We start from the raw sequence: 20,267 nt of genomic DNA on the forward strand, positions 1-20,267 counted from the left end.
GAGACCTGTGGAACCTCCCCCTTGGGGGAAGCCCCTTGAATTCCAGAAGATAACCTTGGGAGACTATTTCTAGCGCCCAAGGATCCAGAACATCTCTTGCCCAAGCCTGAGCGAAGAGAGAGAGTCTGCCCCCCACCAGATCCGGTCCCGGATCGGGGGCCAACATCTCATGCTGTCTTGGTAGCAGTGGCAGGTTTCTTGGCCTGCTTTCCCTTGTTCCAGCCTTGCATTGGTCTCCAGGCTGGCTTGGCTTCAGAAGTATTACCCTCCTGCTTAGAGGACGTAGCACTTGGGGCTGGTCCGTTTCTGCGAAAGGGACGAAAATTAGGTTTATTTTTGGCCTTGAAAGACCTATCCTGAGGAAGGGCGTGGCCCTTGCCCCCAGTGATATCAGAGATAATCTCTTTCAACAGCGTTTTCCCCTTGAAAGGAATGTTAAGCAATTTGTTCTTGGAAGACGCATCCGCTGACCAAGATTTTAACCAAAGCGCTCTGCGCGCCACAATAGCAAACCCAGAATTTTTCGCCGCTAACCTAGCCAATTGCAAAGTGGCGTCTAGGGTGAAAGAATTAGCCAATTTGAGAGCACGAATTCTGTCCATAATCTCCTCATAAGAAGAAGAATTATTATTGATCGCCTTTTCTAGCTCATCGAACCAGAAACACGCGGCTGTAGTGACAGGAACAATGCATGAAATTGGTTGTAGAAGGTAACCTTGCTGAACAAACATCTTTTTAAGCAAACCTAATTTTTTATCCATAGGATCTTTGAAAGCACAACTATCTTCTATGGGTATAGTGGTGCGCTTGTTTAGAGTAGAAACCGCCCCCTCGACCTTGGGGACTGTCTGCCATAAGTCCTTTCTGGGGTCGACCATAGGAAACAATTTTTTAAATATGGGGGGAGGGACGAAAGGTATACCGGGCCTTTCCCATTCTTTATTTACAATGTCCGCCACCCGCTTGGGTATAGGAAAAGCTTCGGGGGGCCCCGGGACCTCTAGGAACTTGTCCATTTTACATAGTTTCTCTGGAATTACCAAATTCTCACAATCATCCAGAGTGGATAACACCTCCTTAAGCAGAGCGCGGAGATGTGATTACATTTAAATTTAAGTTGGAACATCAGGTTCAGCTTGTTGAGAAATTTTCCCTGAATCTGAAATTTCTCCCTCAGACAAAACCTCCCTGGCCCCCTCAGACTGGTGTAGGGGCCCTTCAGAACCAATATCATCAGCGTCCTCATGCTCTTCAGTATTTTCTAAAACAGAGCAGTCGCGCTTTCGCTGATAAGTGGGCATTTTGGCTAAAATGTTTTTGATAGAATTATCCATTACAGCCGTTAATTGTTGCATAGTAAGGAGTATTGGCGCGCTAGATGTACTAGGGGCCTCCTGTGTGGGCAAGACTGGTGTAGACGAAGGAGGGGATGATGCAGTACCATGCTTACTCCCCTCACTTGAGGAATCATCTTGGGCATCATTTTCTCTAAATTTTGTGTCACATAAATCACATCTATTTAAATGAGAAGGAACCTTGGCTTCCCCACATTCAGAACACAGTCTATCTGGTAGTTCAGACATGTTAAACAGGCATAAACTTGATAACAAAGTACAAAAAACGTTTTAAAATAAAACCGTTACTGTCACTTTAAATTTTAAACTGAACACACTTTATTACTGCAATTGCGAAAAAGTATGAAGGAATTGTTCAAAATTCACCAAAATTTCACCACAGTGTCTTAAAGCCTTAAAAGTATTGCACACCAAATTTGGAAGCTTTAACCTTTAAAATAACGGAACCGGAGCCGTTTTTATATTTAACCCCTTTACAGTCCCTGGTATCTGCTTTGCTGAGACCCAACCAAGCCCAAAGGGGAATACGATACCAAATGACGCCTTCAGAAAGTCTTTTCTATGTATCAGAGCTCCTCACACATGCATCTGCATGTCATGCTTCTCAAAAACAAGTGCGCAATACAGGCGCGAAAATGAGACTCTGCCTATGATTAGGGAAAGCCCCTAGAGAATAAGGTGTCCAATACAGTGCCTGCCGGTTATTTTACAAAATTCCCAAGATTAAAATAATTCCTCAAGGCTATGGAGTATAAAATATGTTTATATATAAATCGATTTAGCCCAGAAAATGTCTACAGTCTTAAAAAGCCCTTGTGAAGCCCTTTTTTTTCTGTCTGTAATAAAAATGGCTTACCGGATCCCATAGGGAAAATGACAGCTTCCAGCATTACATCGTCTTGTTAGAATGTGTCATACCTCAAGCAGCAAAAGTCTGCTCACTGTTCCCCCAACTGAAGTTAATTCCTCTCAACAGTCCTGTGTGGAAACAGCCATCGATTTTAGTAACGGTTGCTAAAATCATTTTCCTCTTACAAACAGAAATCTTCTTCTCTTTTCTGTTTCAGAGTAAATAGTACATACCAGCACTATTTTAAAATAACAAACTCTTGATTGAATAATAAAAACTACAGTTAAACACTAAAAAACTCTAAGCCATCTCCGTGGAGATGTTGCCTGTACAACGGCAAAGAGAATGACTGGGGAAGGCGGAGCCTAGGAGGGATCATGTGACCAGCTTTGCTGGGCTCTTTGCCATTTCCTGTTGGGGAAGAGAATATCCCACAAGTAAGGATGACGCCGTGGACCGGACACACCTATGTTGGAGAAATATATATATATCACAATAAAATGTTACTGTCCCTTTAAAATTTAAAAAGGAAACACTTTTTTACTTGCAGGAAGAAAAATGTATCCCCAAATAAAAATGATAAGTTAATCCAAATACTGAATTATCAGAAGTGCTACTGTGTCTTTAAATTTGAAAAAACGTTAACTATTTTACTGCATTTAAGGTAAAAGAAAAAACAGATCTCAGTTAAATAAGTAAAATTCAGACCCCCGTACACCTCAGCAGTTCTGCTGAGGCGCCTACCTGCCAACCGGCCTCACTGTTATCTCCTTAGTGATCTGGATAAAAATGCCTGTATAGCGCTAAAACCGCTTGCTCTTATGCCCAAAAAACATGCGGTTTGAGTGCGACGTTGTTAGCATTCCATGATACACCAGACAAAGGCCGCAATAGCGCAGCTTAGAGGAAGCGCGCAAGATGATAGCCCTGTCCATTGCGGGCATCACTAAACACACATAATCTGACCGGCTTTACAAAATAAAATAAACCGTTAGGGATAGTTCAACACTGCAATGAAAAATAAGTGTAGCTTAGCTCCCAGCCCCAGTGCCTGTACTTATGCTGTCTCAAAGAAGACCCTCCAGCATAGAGAGCATAATGTCCCAACATAAAAAAGCCCCCAAGTTTCTGAGCCTTATATGTTACCTGATCCATTAAAGTGCCCACTTTCCTCTGAGTCAAGTATTCCTCCCAGAATAAAAAAAAGTCAGCACTTACCTTTAATCTATCTGACAGCAGGATAGTCCAACAGGTTTAAGAGGTCCTCTTCCTCCCATAGCCCTGTGGAAAATGATAAAGCCCGAGTTAAGTTTACTTAGGTTATCAGGATTAGGGCAGCAGAAATATATGGGAGGCGCAGTGAGAATTATGTCCCACAAGTTCCCATTGCTCTAAAGTCACCAAAAGCTATATTGAAGAGACTGATATGGACTACGGCTACACCCTAGAACAAAGCAGCACTCTCTGGCACTACTTTAAAAATAATTAACACTTGATTGAAGAATCTTTTCTAACACCTAACTATACCTCTTCCTAGCACTAACGTAGGCAAAGAGAGTGACTGGGGTGGGAGGGAAGGGAGGAGCTATTTACAGTGGTAAATTAAGGGCAAATTCAACAGTCATGTTTTCAGTTTCGTTTATTTATACCATGTCATATAATTTTTGATTAATTATCATCCTATAATAATTATATAGGAACACAAAAAGCCTTTTAGTAAAGTATTTAATAAGCCCAGGGATCCAACATTTTTGTACTTAAACAGTATAACCAATTACAATCAGAACTTAAAATACATTGTGTAACAATTTCTACAACTGTAGCAGAGATTTTTTATCTCTACGTCCTATATTCAACAAAAACTAAGAAACCTTTTCCGTCATCTAAGTTACAATTAAAGCTATATCCCACTCTTTGTACAGTAAAATAAAATACATTTTAGTATTGAGGTATTTAAATGTACTGCAAGACTTTGTTACAATAACTATAGGAATAGCTCAGTTGTGGCAATACAATCTTATTTTCCTTTCCAAGATGCAGAAACAAAAAAACTAAATTTTAAAAGCAATTTGTAAAACAGTTCATTCACTGATCAAAAAAAGACGCATCAGTGAACAGAACATGGTTGCCCATTTTTTTTCTTGCCTGAACAAGTCCATTCCTATATAATAAAAAAGTAACTGAGATAATTCAGTATAGTAAAAACATTCTGGAAGATAAACAGTTTTGTATAACTGGCCATAACTGATCTTTATGTTAATACAAAAATGGAACTAGAATTTTTCTCGATTTTGGATAGTCTTCAAATTTCTCATGGTACCACCTAGAAAAATAAAAATAAAATACACATTAGTGAAACACATTTTGACAAAAAGGCAAGATGTTAAGTTATTAGAGACTATTTGTCTTTGAGGACTCAGGCTATCAGACTTTATTCAACCACTTTAGTGATGTTTTTGTTAATCATCAGAGGTATTATTTGCTTACTACCACAACTCCCAACATTAAAGTGCGATAAAACATTTTGAGTTATGTCAATATTATAAAAGGCTTAAATGTGTGAAAAAAAAGTGTAGCCGGCTCCACTCCCCTTATCAGTCTCCTACTCCAAACCTTTTGATATCATGAAACAAAGTGTGCACATGAGGATAATTACTTATGCAAGCAAGGGGGTGTTGAGGAGGGACAGCAGGTACTGCAATTGTTTGTTGCCAAGAGGCTTATTCGTTTCCATGGGGATGTCACATGCTTTGTAAAAGCTCCAGCATTATACTGTGCACTGCTTTAGTCAGGTGACATGCGACTCTGCCCCCTACCATGCACGTGTGCATTCTGCAGAAGCTATGGCCTGGATAGCACCTTACATGTATGGAAATGCCCAGGGGGGAGCTTGCTGCAAACAAAACTATGCCTGAATTAAAGGGGTTAATGGGGTTAAAACAGAAACCGTTTTGCAGGTAAGTTTTGGCTGCATTATATATTTAGAAACTTATGTTGGTTCATACTGTTTTATGTCCCTTTAAGTTTTGTTTAAAGTGATACTAATGTGACAAATATCAAACAAACATACAAAAAAGCAGTGTTAATCAGGTTGTTTTTTTGGATAAAATTAAAGCAGTTTGTTTTCATTTTGGAACACAAGTGCAAATCTTTGTACAGCTGCTACATGGGGCAGAGGCTTACTGGATTTTATGGACAGCTCCCACAGCTCTACTGGTAGGCAGTGGCACACCCCACAAGCACAAAGCCAAAAAGTGCCCCGCCCCCAGAAATTAAACATTTGAACCGCACAATTATTATATATTATGAATAGAAATTTATTATACAATTGTGCCTCCTGGTGGCTGGCATCCAGATAATGGAAAAGTACTGAAACATTTTTCATGTATTTTTTTAAATATTAGTTGTTTAGATATTGGAAAATTAGCTTAAAGTGTTAGTGTCCATAAAGCAATTGGTGCTGTAGATTAATTTATCTGCTGAGGCCAAGCTGCGACAGCTATAAATGGGTGGTCACTAAAGTATGCAACCAATGACTGTGTGGAATATACCAGTGTTATGTCTATAGTCTGCATGTCCACTTAAATTCTGAAAATTGTGGACTTTCCAATTCTTATTAAATTACAGGAAAGGGGAACAAAAATTAAAGAAAAAGAAAGTGTAATGTAAAGGTCTACTACATACAATTTAACACTTTATATAACAAATTCAAAATGTTTTTTTTTTTTTTTTTTTTAAATGTACCTTTAAATATCCCTTTAACCCCTTAACGACCGAGGACATGCCAGGCACATCCTATAAAAAGTGTCAGTGACCAAGAACGTGCCTGGCACCATATTGAGGCATCACTGCAATACCTTTTTGAAGCACACCGATGCAGAGGGCAAGTTTGTGAAAACATTTGTGAAAACATTTACAATTTATTATATTTGATTGCATTTGGCGGTGAAATGAAATATAGCAAAATGGGCCTAGATCAATACTTTGGGTTGTCTACAAAAAAAATAAAAAATATATATATTTATACACACACATATATACAGTATCTCACAAAAGTGAGTAAACCCCTCACATTTTTGTAAATATTTTATTATACCTTTTCATGTGACAACACTGAAGAAATGACACTTTGCTACAATGTAAAGTAGTGAGTTAACAGCCTGTATAACAGTGTAAATTTGCCATCCCCTCAAAATAACACACAGCCATTAATGTCTAAACAAAAGTGAGTACACCCCTAAGTGGAAATGTCCAAATTGGGCCCAATTAGCCATTTTCCCTCCCCGGTGCCATGTGACTTGTTACAAGGCCTCAGGTATGAATGGGGAGCAGGTGTGTTCAATTTGGTGTTATCGCTCTTACACTCTCTCATACTGGTCACTGGAAGTTCAACATGGCACCTCATGGCAAAGAACTCTGAGGATCTGAAAAAAAAAATGTTGCTCTACATAAAGATGGCCTAGGCAAGAGGAAGATTGCCAAGACCCTGAAACTGAGCTGCAGCACGGTGGGAAAGACCATACAGCGGTTTAACAGGACAGGTTCCACTCCTAACAGGCCTCGCCATGGTCAACCAAAGAAGTTGAGTGGACATGCTCAGCGTCATATCCAGAGGTTGTCTTTGGGAAATAGGACGTATGAGTGCTGCCAGCATTGCTGCAGAGGTTAAAGGGACAGTCTAGGCCAAAAAAAACTTTCATGATTCAGATAGAGCATGTAATTTTAAACAATTTTCCAATTTACTTTTATCACCAATTTTGCTTTGTTCTCTTGGTATTCTTAGTTGAAAGCTTAACCTAGGAGGTTCATATGCTAATTTCTTAGACCTTGAATCCCACCTCTTTCAGATTGCATTTTAACAGTTTTTCACCCCTAGAGGGTGTTAGTTCACGTATTTCATATAGATAACACTGTGCTCGTGCACGAGAAGTTATCTGGGAGCAGGCACTGATTGGCTAGACTGCAAGTCTGTCAAAAGAACTGAAAAAAGGGGCAGTTTGCAGAGGCTTAGATACAAGATAATCACAGAGGTTAAAAGTATATTATTATAACTGTTAGTTATGCAAAACTGGGAAATGGGTGCAGACTGTCCCTTTAAAGGGGTGGGGGGTCAGCCTGTCAGTGCTCAGACCATACGCCGCACACTGCATCAAATTGGTCTGCATGGTTGTCGTCCCAAAAGGAAGTCTCTTCTAAAGGTGATGCACAAGAAAGCTAAAGACAAGCAGACTAAAGACATGGATTACTAATTATCTAAATTGTGATATTTGTACTTAAAATTTCCTTTTGTTTTTACTAGCCTATATATATTTTTTGTTAAGATATGTAAATAACATGCAACATTGACTTTCTTTTATATTTATGCTTTTGCACACTTCCTTATCTAACAATGTATCATCCCATAAAGCTAATACTTTGGTTTCCACAGCTGAGCCTAAACAATCTACCTATTACCAAGGACCAACCTACCTTTTTCTGATAGGCTGCATTAGCCTATTTAAGCTCACCTGTAGCACCCAAAACACTATCTCTGAAGAAGCGCATGTGACATGCACGAAACATGTCAGATAGTTTAAGCTGCTTCTGCTAAACTATTACCTGGAAGAATAAAACTATTGCACTGGCTAACAGTCTGGATTTGTCCTCCTTTTTCTCTGCTAATTTCTTAGACCTTGAATCCCACCTCTTTCAGATTGCATTTTAACAGTTTTTCACCACTAGAGGGTGTTAGTTCACGTATTTCATATAGATAACACTGTGCTTGTGCACAAGAAGTTATCTGGGAGCAGGCACTGATTGGCTAGACTGCAAGTCTGTTAAAAGAACTGAAAAAAGGGGCAGTTTGCAGAGGCTTAGATACAAGATAATCACAGAGGTTAAAAGTATATTATTATAACTGTTAGTTATGCAAAACTGGGAAATGGGTAATAAAGGGATTATCTATCTTTTAAAACAATAAAAATTCTGGTGTAGACTGTCCCTTTAAAGGGGTGGGGGGTGGTCAGCCTGTCAGTGCTCAGACCATACGCCGCACACTGCATCAAATTGGTCTGCATGGCTGTCGTCCCAAAAAGAAGTCTCTTCTAAAGGTGATGCACAAGAAAGCTAAAGACAAGCAGACTAAAGACATGGATTACTAGAACCATGCCCTGTGGTCTGTAAAGACCAAGATAAACTTATCTGGTTCAGATGGTGTCAAGCGTGTGTGGAGACAACCAGGTGAGGAGTACAAAGACAAGTGTGTCTTGCCTACAGTCAAGCATGATGGTGGGAGTGTCATGGTCCGGGCCTGCATGAGTGCTGCCGGAACTGGGGAGCTACAGTTCGAGGGAATCATGAATGCCTACATGTACTGTGACATACTGAGGCAGAGCATGATCCCCTCCCTTCAAAGACAGGGCCGCAGGGAAGTATTCCAACATTATAATGACCCCAAACACACTTCTAAGATGACCACTGCCTTGCTAAAGAAGTTGAGGGTAAAGGTGAGGGACTGGCCAATCATGTCTCCAGACCTAAACCCTATTGAGCATCTGTGGGGCATCCTCAAAACGGAAAGTGGGGGAGCGCAAGGTCTCTAAAATTCACCAGCTCCGTGATGTCATCATGGAGGACTGGAAGAGGACTCCAGTGGCAACCTGTGAAGCTCTTATGAACTCCATGCTCAAGAGGGTTAAGGCAGTGCTGGAAAATAATGGTGGCCACACAAAATATTGACACTTTGGACATTTCCACTTAGGGGTATACTCACTTTTGTTGCCAATGGTTTAGACATTAATGGCTGTGTGTTGAGTTATTTTGAGGGGACAGCAAATTTACACTGTTATACAGGCTGTACACTCACTACTTTACATTGTAGAAAAGTGTCATTTCTTCAGTGTTGTCACATGAAAACATATAATAAAATATTTACAAAAATGTGAGGGGTGTACTCACTTTTGTGAGATACTGTACATGTGAAGGATTATTCAGGGATTCCTTACAAAAATCAGTGTTACAACGTAACTATCACCCTATAACTTGCAAAAAAAGAAAAGAACGTGTAAACATTGGGTATTTCTAAACCCAGGACAAAATTTAGAAACTATTTAGCATGGGAGTTTTTTGGTGGTTGTAAATGCGTAAGAGATTTTGGGGGTCAAAATTAGAAAAAGTGTGTGTTTTTTTTTTTTCTTCATCATATCATACATTTTTTATATTAAAATTATAAGATAGATAAAAATAATGGTATCTTTAGAAAGACCATTTAAAGGTGAGAAAAACTGTTTATAAAATATGTGGGTACAGTAAATTAGTAAGAGGAAAATTACAGTTAAACACAAACGCCACAGAAATGTAAAAATAGCCCTGGTCCCAAACGGTAAGAAAATTGAAAAGTGCTGTGGCCAATAAGGGAATAAGATATATAGAGCCAGATTTGCAATAATAAATTAAGGGATGCAATCCAGAACAGACAGTTGCAAACTATGGCTAGTGTTCAATGCCACCCCATGCCGATTGGTGAAAGTAGATTAAATGGATTAAGAAGCAGCCGTATCCTTTGATAAATGTGGTCCATTCGGTGTGAATTTAGTTAGAAGCACTTGGTAATGGTGCAACAAGGTGACTAGCATTATATAATGGGTAAAATTAACATGTAAAGTCAGCTTTTATTTTTTTTTTTATTTTTTTTACTGCAGTGAGTCAGAATTGTCAAAATAATTTTCATGTTTAATTGTGCTGTAAACAATTGCGGATTCAAAAAAAACATATGCACACTGCAAAATGAACCAAGCCATGTCTTAACATGGCAAAAGTTAATTTAATTTATTTTTTTAACTTAAAAGAAATAATTTTAGAATGAAATGGAAAATATCTACATAGAACTCCATCCTTATGTTCAACACTTTATATTGACCTGCATTAATTACTAAAGGTTAGAAGTTGATGTAGAGGTCCCTGCATGTATGTCAGATACCTATTTTAATATGCCTTTTTGTTCTGCCAGGTATGCAAAGCAACTCATTAATTTCTTTCATATTGGCAAGAGTCCATGAGCTAGTGACGCATGGGATATACAATACTACCAGGAGGGGCAAAGTTTCCCAAACCTCAAAATGCCTATAAATACACCCCTCACCACACCCACAATTCAGTTTAACGAATAGCCAAGTAGTGGGGTGATAAAGAAAGGAGTAAAAAGCATCGGAAAAGTTATTTGGAAATAATTGTGCTTTATACAAAAAATCATAACCACCATAAAAAGGGTGGGTCTCATGGACTCTTGCCAATATGAAAGAAATTAAATTTATCAGGTAAGTTCTTACATAAATTATGTTTTCTTTCATTTAATTAATAGGGTCTATGAGCTAGTGATGTATGGGATAGCAATACCGAAGATGTAGAACTCCACAGAAGAGTCACTAGAGAGGGAGGGATAAAAATAAAAACAGCCACTTTACGCTGAAAAAATTAAATCCACGCCCAAAGAATACGTTTTTCTCATAAATGCAAAGAAAAAACTTAAAACATAAGCAGAGGAATCAAACAAACCGCTGCCTGAAGAACTTATCTACCAAAAACTTCTTTCCGAAGAGGCAAATACATCAAAACAGTAGAATCTAGTAAATATATGCAAAGAAGACCAAGTTGCTGATTTGCAAATCTGATCAACTGAAGCTTCATTCTTAAAAGCCCACGAAGTGGAGACTGATCTAGTAGAATGAGCTGTAATTCTCTGAGGCGGAGCCTGACCCGACTCCAAATAAGCTGATGAAACAAAAGCTTTAACCAAGATGCCAAGGAAATGGCAGAAGCTTTCTGACCTTTCCTAGAACCAGAAAAGACAAGAAATAGTCTAGAAGTCTTCCTGAAATCTTTAGTAGATTCAACATAATATTTCAAAGCTCTTACAACATCCAGAGAATGTAAGGATCTCTCCAAAGAATTCTTCGAATTAGGACACAAAGAGGGGACAACAATTTCCCTATTAATGTTGTTAGAATTCACAACCTTAGGTAGGAATTTAAATTTTGTCTGCAAAACTGCCTTATCCTGATAAAAAAAAAAATCAGAAAAGGAGACTCACGAAAAAGAGCAGATAATTCGGAAACTCTTCAGCAGAAGAGATAGCTAAAAGGAACAACAATTTCCAAGAAAGTAGTTTAATATCCAAGGAATGCATAGGCTCAAAAGAAGGGGCCTGTAAAGCCTTCAAAACCAAATTAAGACTCCAAGGAGGAGAGATTGATTTAATGACAGGCTTAATACGGACCAAAGCCTGTACAAAACAGTGAATATCAGGAAGCTTAGCAATCTTTCTTTAAAACAAAACAGAAAGAGCAGAGATGTGTCCCTTCAAGGAACTTGCAGACAAACCCTTATCCAAACCATCCTGAAGAAACTGTAAAATTCTAGGAATTCTAAAAGAATGCCCGGAGATTTTATGAGAAGAACACCATGAAATAGAAGTCTTCCAAACTCGATTATAAATCTTCCTAGAGACAGATTTACGAGCCTATAACATAGTATCAATCACTGAGTCAGAGAAACCTCTATGACTAAGAACTAAGCGTTCGATTTCCATACCTTCAAATTTAATGATTTGAGATCCTGATGGAAAAACGGCCCTTGAGACAGAAGGTCTGGTCTTTAAGGAAGTGGTCAAGGTTGGCAACTGGACATCTGGACAAGATCCGCATACCAGAACCTGTGAAGCCATCTGGTGCTACCAGAAACACAAAACGATCGTTCCATGATGATCTTGGAAATCACTCTTGGAAGAAGAAGAACTAGAGGCAGGAAGATTTAAGCAGGTTAGTAAAACCAAGGAACTGCTAACGCATTGACCGACTCCACCTGAGAATCCCCGGACAGGCACCTGGGAAGTCTCTTGTTAAGATGAAAAAAAAAACATCTGGATGGAGCGACCACTCCCCCGGATGTATAGTCTAACGGCTGAGATAATCCACTTCCCAATTGTCTATACCTGGGATATGTACCACAGGAATTAGACAAGAGCTGGATTTCGCCCAAGAAGGTATCCACAATACTTCTTTCATAGCTAGGGGACTGTGAGTCCCACCCTGATGATTAACATATACCACAGTTGTGATTTTGTCTGTCTGAAAACAAATGAACGGTTCTCTCTTCAACAGAGGCCACACCCTGAAGAGCCCTGAAAATAGCACAGAGTTTTAAAATATTGATTGGTAATCTCGCCTCTTGAGATTTCCAAACCCCTTGTGCAGTCAGAGATCCCCAGACAGCTCCCCAACCTGAAAGACTTGCATCTGTTGTGAATACAGTCCAGGTTGGAAAAAAAAGTTTAATCTGCCCCCACCAGCTGAGCTGGAATGAGGCCTGCACCTTCATGCAGACTTGGGGACTGGCTTTGGTTTCTTAAACGGCTTGGACCAAATAAATTGTTACCTTGGAAAGAAAGAGATAGTAATCTAGATTTAGATACCATGTCAGTATTGCAATATCTGAGCCACAAAGATGATATAAAAAAATGGCATCACAGATAAAATGATTAGCATGTTGAAGCAAGCGAACAATGCTAGACAATCAGGATCTGTTTCCTGTTGCGCTATACTTTCCAACCAAAAAGTTGATGCAGCTGCAACATCAGCCATAGAAATGGCAGGCCTGAGAAGATAGCCATAATATAAATAAAGCTTTCCTTAGATAAGATTCAAGATCCCTATCTAAAGTATCCTTAAAGGAATTACTATCTTCCATAGAAATAGAAGTATGTTAGGTAAGAGTAGAAATAGCCCCATCAGCTTTGGGGATTTTCACCCAAAACTCCAATCTAACTGTTGGCAAAGGATACAACTTTTTAAACCTAGAAGAAGGAAAAAGAAGTACCAGGCCTATATCATTCCTTTGAAATCATATCAGAAATAGCATCAGGAACTGGAAAAATCTCTGGAGTAACCACAGGTTTATAAACAGAATTTAAACGTTTACCAGTTTTAATATCAAGGACTAGTTTCCTCAATATCCAAAGTAATCAACACCTCTTTAATAAAGGAACAAATATACTCCAACTTAAAGAGAAAAGTAGATTTGTCAGTGTCAATATCTGAGGTAGGATCTTCTGAATCTGATAGATCCTCATCAGAGGAGGATAATACAGTATGTTGTCTGTCATTTGAAATTTCATCAACTTTATGAGAAGTTTTAAAAAGACCTTTTACATTTATTAGAAGGTGAAATAGCAGACAAAGCCCTCTAAATTGCAATAAAATATTTTATATTCACAGGGATATCATGTACATTAGATGTTGAAGGAACAACAGGCATTGCACTAGTACTGATGGATACATTCTCTGCATGTAAAAGCTTTTCATGACAACCATTACATACCACAGCTGTAGATATAATCTCCACTAACTTACAACAGATACACTTATCTTTGGTTGAACTGTTATCAAGCAGCAGGGTTCCAACAGTGGTTTCTGAGACGGGATCAGATTGAGACATCTTGCAAATGTAAGAGAAAAATACAACATATAAAGAAAAATTATCAATTTCCTTATACGGCAGTTTCAGGAGTAGGAAAAAAATGCAAACAGCATAGCCCTCTGAGCATAGAAAAAAGCAAGAGGCATATAGGAAGCAGGGTTAAAATAATTAAATTATTTGGCGCCAAGTATGACGCACAACGCAAAATGAAATTTTTTGGCGCTAACATCCGGAAATGACGCAACCTTGTGCAAGGAAACCTGGCGTCAACTAAGATGCCGGAAATTACGTATTTGCGTCACCGAATGTACATTCGCACCAAAAAAAATTCTCGCACTAAGAATGACACAATAACTATCAGCATTTTGCGACATACTTACCGAAAGACACCCATCCACATATAGCAGATAGCCAAACCAGTACTGAAAAAGTATCAGTAGAGGTAATGGAATATGAGAGTATATCGTCAATCTGAAAAGGGAGGTAGGAGATTAATCTCTACGACCGATAACAGAGAACCTTTGAAAAAGATTTCCTGCGAGGAAAACCATAAATTCAATAGGCAATACTCTCTTTACATCCCTCTGACATTCACTGTACTCAGAGGAATTAGGCTTCAAAATGCTGAGAAGCGCATATCACAGAAGAAAATCAAGCACAAACTTACTTCACCACCTCCATAGGGAGGCAAAGTTTGTAAAACTGAATTGTGGGTGTGGTGAGGGGTGTAATTATAGGCATTTTGAGGTTTGGGAAACTTTGCCCCTCCTGGTAGGATTGTATATCCCATACATCGCTCATGGACTCTTGCCAATTAATTGAAAGAAATATATATATTTTTATATAAACTATAGAGATGTGTATCTCCTGTAGAACTAAAAAGAATGAGCTACCTCTGCCAAATCACTTAAAGGGCCATGATACCCAAATGTTGAAACATTTGAAAGTGATGTAGCATAACTGTAAAAAGTGGACTAAAAAAAATATCATCTGAACATCCCTATGTAAAAAAAACATAATTTATGTAAGAACTTACCTGATAAATTAATTTCTTTTATATTGGCAAGAGTCCATGAGCGACGTATGGGATATACAATCCTACCAGGAGGGACAAAGTCTCCCAAACCTCAAAATGCCTATAAATACATACCTCACCACACCCACAATTCTGTTTAACGAATAGCCAAGAAGTGGGGTGATAAAGGAGTAAAAAGCATCAAAGAAATTTGGAAATAATTGTGCTTAGTACAAAAAAATCATAACCACCACAAAAAGGGTGGGCCTAGTGGATTCTTGCCAATATGAAAGAAATGAATTTATCAGGTAAGTTCTTACATAAATTATGTTTTCTTTCATGCAATTGGCAAGAGTCCATGAGCTAGTGACGTATGGGATAGCAATAGCCAAGATGTGGAACTCCACGCAAGAGTCACTAGACAGGGAGGGATAAAAATAAAAACAGCCATTTCTCGCTGAAAAAATAATCCACAACCCAAAATATAAGTTAATTTTCATTAAATGGAAAGAAAAAAAAACTTAAAACATAAGCAGAAGAATCAAACTGAAACAGCTGCCTGAAGAACTTTTCTACCAAAAACTGCTTCTGAAGAAGCGAATACATCAAAAACGGTAGAATTTACCAAGCTGCTGCTTTGCAAATCTGATCAACTGAAGTTTCATTCTTAAAAGCCCACGAAGTGGAGACTGATCTAGTAGAATGAGCTGTATTTCTCTGAGACGGGGCTTGACCCAACCCCAAATAAGCTGAATGAAACCAAAGCTTTAACCACAAAGCCAAGGAAACGGCAGAAGCCCTCTGACCTTTCCTAGAACCAGAAAAGACAACAAATAGACAAGAAGTCTTCCTGAAATCTTAAGAGCTTTGAAATATTATGTTGAAGCTACTAAACACATCCAAAGAATGGAAGGATTTCTCCAAAGAATTCTTAGGATTAGGACACAAGGAAGGGACAACAAATTCTCTATTAATGTTGTTAGAAATCACAGCCTTAGGAAAGAATTTAAATGAAGTCTGCAAAACCGCCTTATCCTGATGAAAAAAAAAAATCAGAAAAGGAGATTCACAATAAAGAGTAGATAATTCAGAAACTCTTCTAGCAGAAGAGATGGCCAAAAGGAACAACACTTTCTAAGAAAGCAGATTAATATCCAAAGAATGCATAGGCTCAAATGGAGGAGCCTGTAAAGCCTTCAAAACCAAAGACTCCAAGGAGGAGAGATTGATTTAATGACAGGCTTGATACAAACCAAAGCCTGTTAAAAACAGTGAATATCAGGAAGCTTAGCAATCTTTCTGTGAAATAAGACAGAAAGAGCAAAGATTTGTCCCTACAAGGAACTTGCAGACAAAACCTTATCCAAACCATCCTGAAGAAACTGGAAAATTCTAGGAATTCTGAAATTATGCCAAGCGAATTTATGAAAAGAACACCATGAACATCCAAACTTGATAATAAATCTTTCTAGAAACAGATTTACGAGCCTGTTACATAGTATTAATCACTGAGTCAGAGAAACCTCTATGACTAAGCACTAGGCGTTCAATTCCCATACCTTCAAATTTAAGGATTTGAAATCCTGATAGAAAAAAAAACGGACCTTGAGACCTAAATGGAAGAGGCCAAGGTTGGCAACTGGAGATCCGAACAAGATCCGCATACCAAAATCTGTGAGGCCATGCTGGAGCTACCAGCAATAGAAATGACTGTTCCATGATGATTTTGGATATCACTCTTGGAAGAAGAACTAGAGGCGTGAAAATATAAGCAGGTTAGTAGCACCAAGGAAGTGTCAACGCAACCACTGCTTCTGCCTGAAGATCCCTGAACTTGGACAGGTACCTAGGAAGTTTCTAGTTTAGATGAGAAGCCATCAGATCTATTTCTGGAAAACCCCACATCTGAACAATCTGAGAAAAAAACACACCTGGATGGAGAGACCTCTCCCCCGGATGTAAAGTCTGACGTCTGAGATAATCCGCTTCTCAATTGTCTACACCTGGGATATGTACCACAGAAATTAGACAAGAGCTGGATTCCGCCCAAGAAAGTATTCGAGATACTTCTATCATAGCTAGGAGACTGAGTCCCACCCTGAAAATTGACATATGCCACAGCTGTGATATTGTCTGTCTGAAAACAAATGAACAGTTCTCTCTTCAACAGAAGCCAAGCCTGAAGAGCCCTGAAAATTGCACGGAGTTCCAAAATATGTATTGGTAATCTCGCCTCTTGAGATTTCCAAACCCCTTGTGCTGTCAGAGATCCCCAAACAGCTCCCCAACCTGAAAATACTCACATCTGTTGTGATCACAGTCCAGGTTGGACGAACCAAAGAGGCCCTTCGAACTATACGATGGTGATCTAACCACCAAGTCAGAGATAGTCGAACATTGGGATTTAAGGATATTAATTGTGATATCCTTGTATAATCCCTGCACCATGATTCAGTATACAAAGCTGGAGAGGTCTCATATAAAAACGAGCAAAGAGAATCACGTCCGATGCTGCAGTCCTGAGACCTAAAACTTCCATGCACATAGCTACTGAAGGGAATAATAGAGACTGAAGGTTCCGACAAGCTGAAACCAATTAAAATTGTCTCTTGTCAGAGACAGAGTCATGGACACTGAATCTATCTGGAAACCTAAAAAGGTGACCTTGTCTGAGGAATCAAGGAACATCTTGGTAAATTGATCCTCCAACCATGTCTTTGAAGAAACAACAGTAGTTGATTCGTGTGAGATTCTGCAGAACGTAAAGACTGAGCAAGTACCAAGATATCGTTCAAATAAGGAAACACTGCAATACCCCGCTCTCTGATAACAGAGAGTAGGACACAAAGAACCTTTGAAAAGATTCCTAGGGCTGTCGCTAGGCCAAAAAGGAAGAGCAACAAATTGGTAATGCTTGTCTAAAAAAGAGAATCTCAGAAATTGAAAGCAATATGGATGAATCAGAATATGAAGATATGCATCCTGTAAGTCTATTGTGGGCATATAATGCCCTTGCTGAACAAAAAGCAGAATAGACCTTATAGTCACCATTTTGATAGTTGGTACTTTTACATATCGATTCTAAATTTTTAGATCCAAAACTGGTCTGAATGAAATTACTTTCTTTGGGACAATGAATAGATTTGAATAAAACCCCAGACCCTGTTCCTGAAACGGAACTGGCATGATTACCCCAGATAACACACTTCAGGAAAGCCTGAGTCTTTACCGAGTTTGCTGGAATGCGTGAGAGAGAAAAAAAAAAAAAAAAAAAAAAAAAAAAAAAAATCTTCTCACAGGCGGTCTTACTTTGAATTCTATTCTGTACCCCTGACAGACAATATTCTGAATCCAATGATTTTGGACCGAATTAATCCAAACATTTTAGAAAAATCTTAATCTGCCCCCTACCAGCTGAGCTGGAATAAGAGCCGCACCTTCATGCGGATTTAGGGACTGGCTTTGATCTCTTAAATGGCTTGGATTTATTCCAATTTGAAGGATTCCAATTGGAAACAGATTCCTTGGGGAGGAATTAGGTTTCCAATTTAAATTTACCCTTAGATCTTATCTTGAGGCAAAAAAAACTGTCCCCCCCAGTGACAGTTGAAAATATTGAATCCAACTGAACCAAATAATTTATTACCTTGGAAGGAAAGAAATAGAAATCAGAAGTCATATCAGCATTCCAAGATTTAAGCCACAAAGCTCTTCTAGCTAAAATAGCTAAAGACAGATTTAAAATCAATTCTGATGATATAAAAAAATGGCATCACAAATGAAATTATTAGCATGTTGAATCAAGTTAACAATGCTAGACAAATCATGAATCGATACTTGTTGCGCTAAAGTTTCCAACCAAAAAGTTGAAGCAGCTGCAACATCAGCCCAAGAAATTGCAGGCCTAAGAAGACCTGAAAATAAATAAGCTTTCCTTAGATAAGATTCAAGTTTCCTATCTAAAGGATCTTAAAAAGAAATACTATCTTCCGTAGGAATAGTAGTACGTTTAGCAAGAGTAGAGATAGCCCCATCAACTTTGGGGATCTTTTCCCAAAACTCCAATCTAATTGCTGGCAAAGGATACAAATTTTTAAACCTTCAAGAAGTTATAAATAGTACCAGGCCTTTTCCATTCCTTAGAAATCATATCAGAAATAGCATCAGGAACTGAAAAAAAAACCCTGAAATAACCACAGGTTTATAAACAGAATTTAAACGTTTACTAGCTTTAAATTCAAGAGGACTAGTCTCCTCACTATCCAATATAATCAACACTTCTTCAACAAAGAACGAATGTACTCCATTTTAAATAAATAAGAAGATTTTTTAGTGTCAATATCTGAGAAAGGATCTTCTGAATCAGATAGATCCTCATCAGAGGAGGATAATTCAGTATGTTGTCGGTCATTTGAAATTTCATCAACTTTATGAGAAGTTTAAAAAGACCTTTACATTTATTAGAAGGCGGAATGATAGACAAAGCCTTCTGAATAGAATCAGCAAAAAATTATTATAAATTTACAGGTATATCTTGTACATTAGATGTTAAAAGAACAGCAACAGGTAATGTATTATTACTGATGGACACATTCTCTGCATGTAAAAGTTTATCATGACAACTTATTACAAACCGCAGCTGGAGATATAATCTCCATAAGATTACAACAGATGTACTTAGCTTTGGTAGATCTGTTACCAGTCAGCAGGATTCCAACAGTGTTTTCTGAGACAGGAACAGATTGAGACATCTTGCAAAATGTAAGAGAAAAAACAACATATAAAGCAAAATTATCAATTTCCTTATATGGCAGTTTCAGAAATGGGAAAAAAATGCAACAGCATAGCCCTCTGAAAGAGAAAAAAAAGGCAAGAGGCATATAGGAATGGGGTTTACATTATGAAAATATTTGACTCCAAGAATGACGCACAAACAGAGAAAATGTTTTGGCGCTAACAACATCCGGAAATGACAGACTCGCGTCATTGAAGACACAACCTTGTGAAAGGACTTGGCGTCGACAAAGACGCCGGAAATGACTAATTTGCGTCATCGAACGTAACTTCACGCCAAAAAAATCTTGCGCCAAAAATGACGCAATATAGTTTGGCATTTTGCGCCCTCGCAAGCCTAATTCTGCCTGCGAATTTAAAATGACAGTCAATTGCAAAAATACTATACCCAAGGTAAGATATAAATTCTCCTAAAAAAAAATGCATTTCCCAGATATGAAACTGACAGTCTGCAAAAGGAAATATACTGAAACCTGAATCATGGCAAATATAAGTACAATACATATATTTAGAACTTTATATAAATACATAAAGTGCCAAACCATAGCTGAGAGTGTCTTAAGAAATGAAAACATACTTACCAAAGACACCCATCCATATATAGCAGATAGCCAAACCAGTACTGAAACGGTTATCAGTAGAGGTAATGCAATATCAGAGTATATCGTCGATCTAAAAAGGGAGGTAGGAGATGAATCTCTACGACCAATAACAGAGAACCTATGAAATAGATCCCCGTGAGGAAAACCATTGCATTCAATAGGTGATACTCCCTACACATCCCTCTGACATTCACTGTACT

General features: G+C 38.4%; 1 protein-coding gene across 1 annotated transcript in view; it reads right to left on the reverse strand.

The window, feature by feature from the left end:
• Window positions 1-3,829: 3,829 nt before the first annotated feature.
• Window positions 3,830-20,267, reverse strand: part of SRD5A1 (steroid 5 alpha-reductase 1) — a 55,942-nt gene continuing 39,504 nt past the window's right edge. Inside the window, exon 5 of the mRNA XM_053713078.1 lies at window positions 3,830-4,528. Coding sequence (XP_053569053.1) covers window positions 4,462-4,528 — 67 coding nt within the window. The 3' untranslated portion in view covers window positions 3,830-4,461. The remainder of the gene's footprint in view (window positions 4,529-20,267) is intronic.

Source organism: Bombina bombina, chromosome 5 (genome assembly GCF_027579735.1).
Source record: "Bombina bombina isolate aBomBom1 chromosome 5, aBomBom1.pri, whole genome shotgun sequence".
Lineage (NCBI taxonomy): Eukaryota > Metazoa > Chordata > Amphibia > Anura > Bombinatoridae > Bombina > Bombina bombina.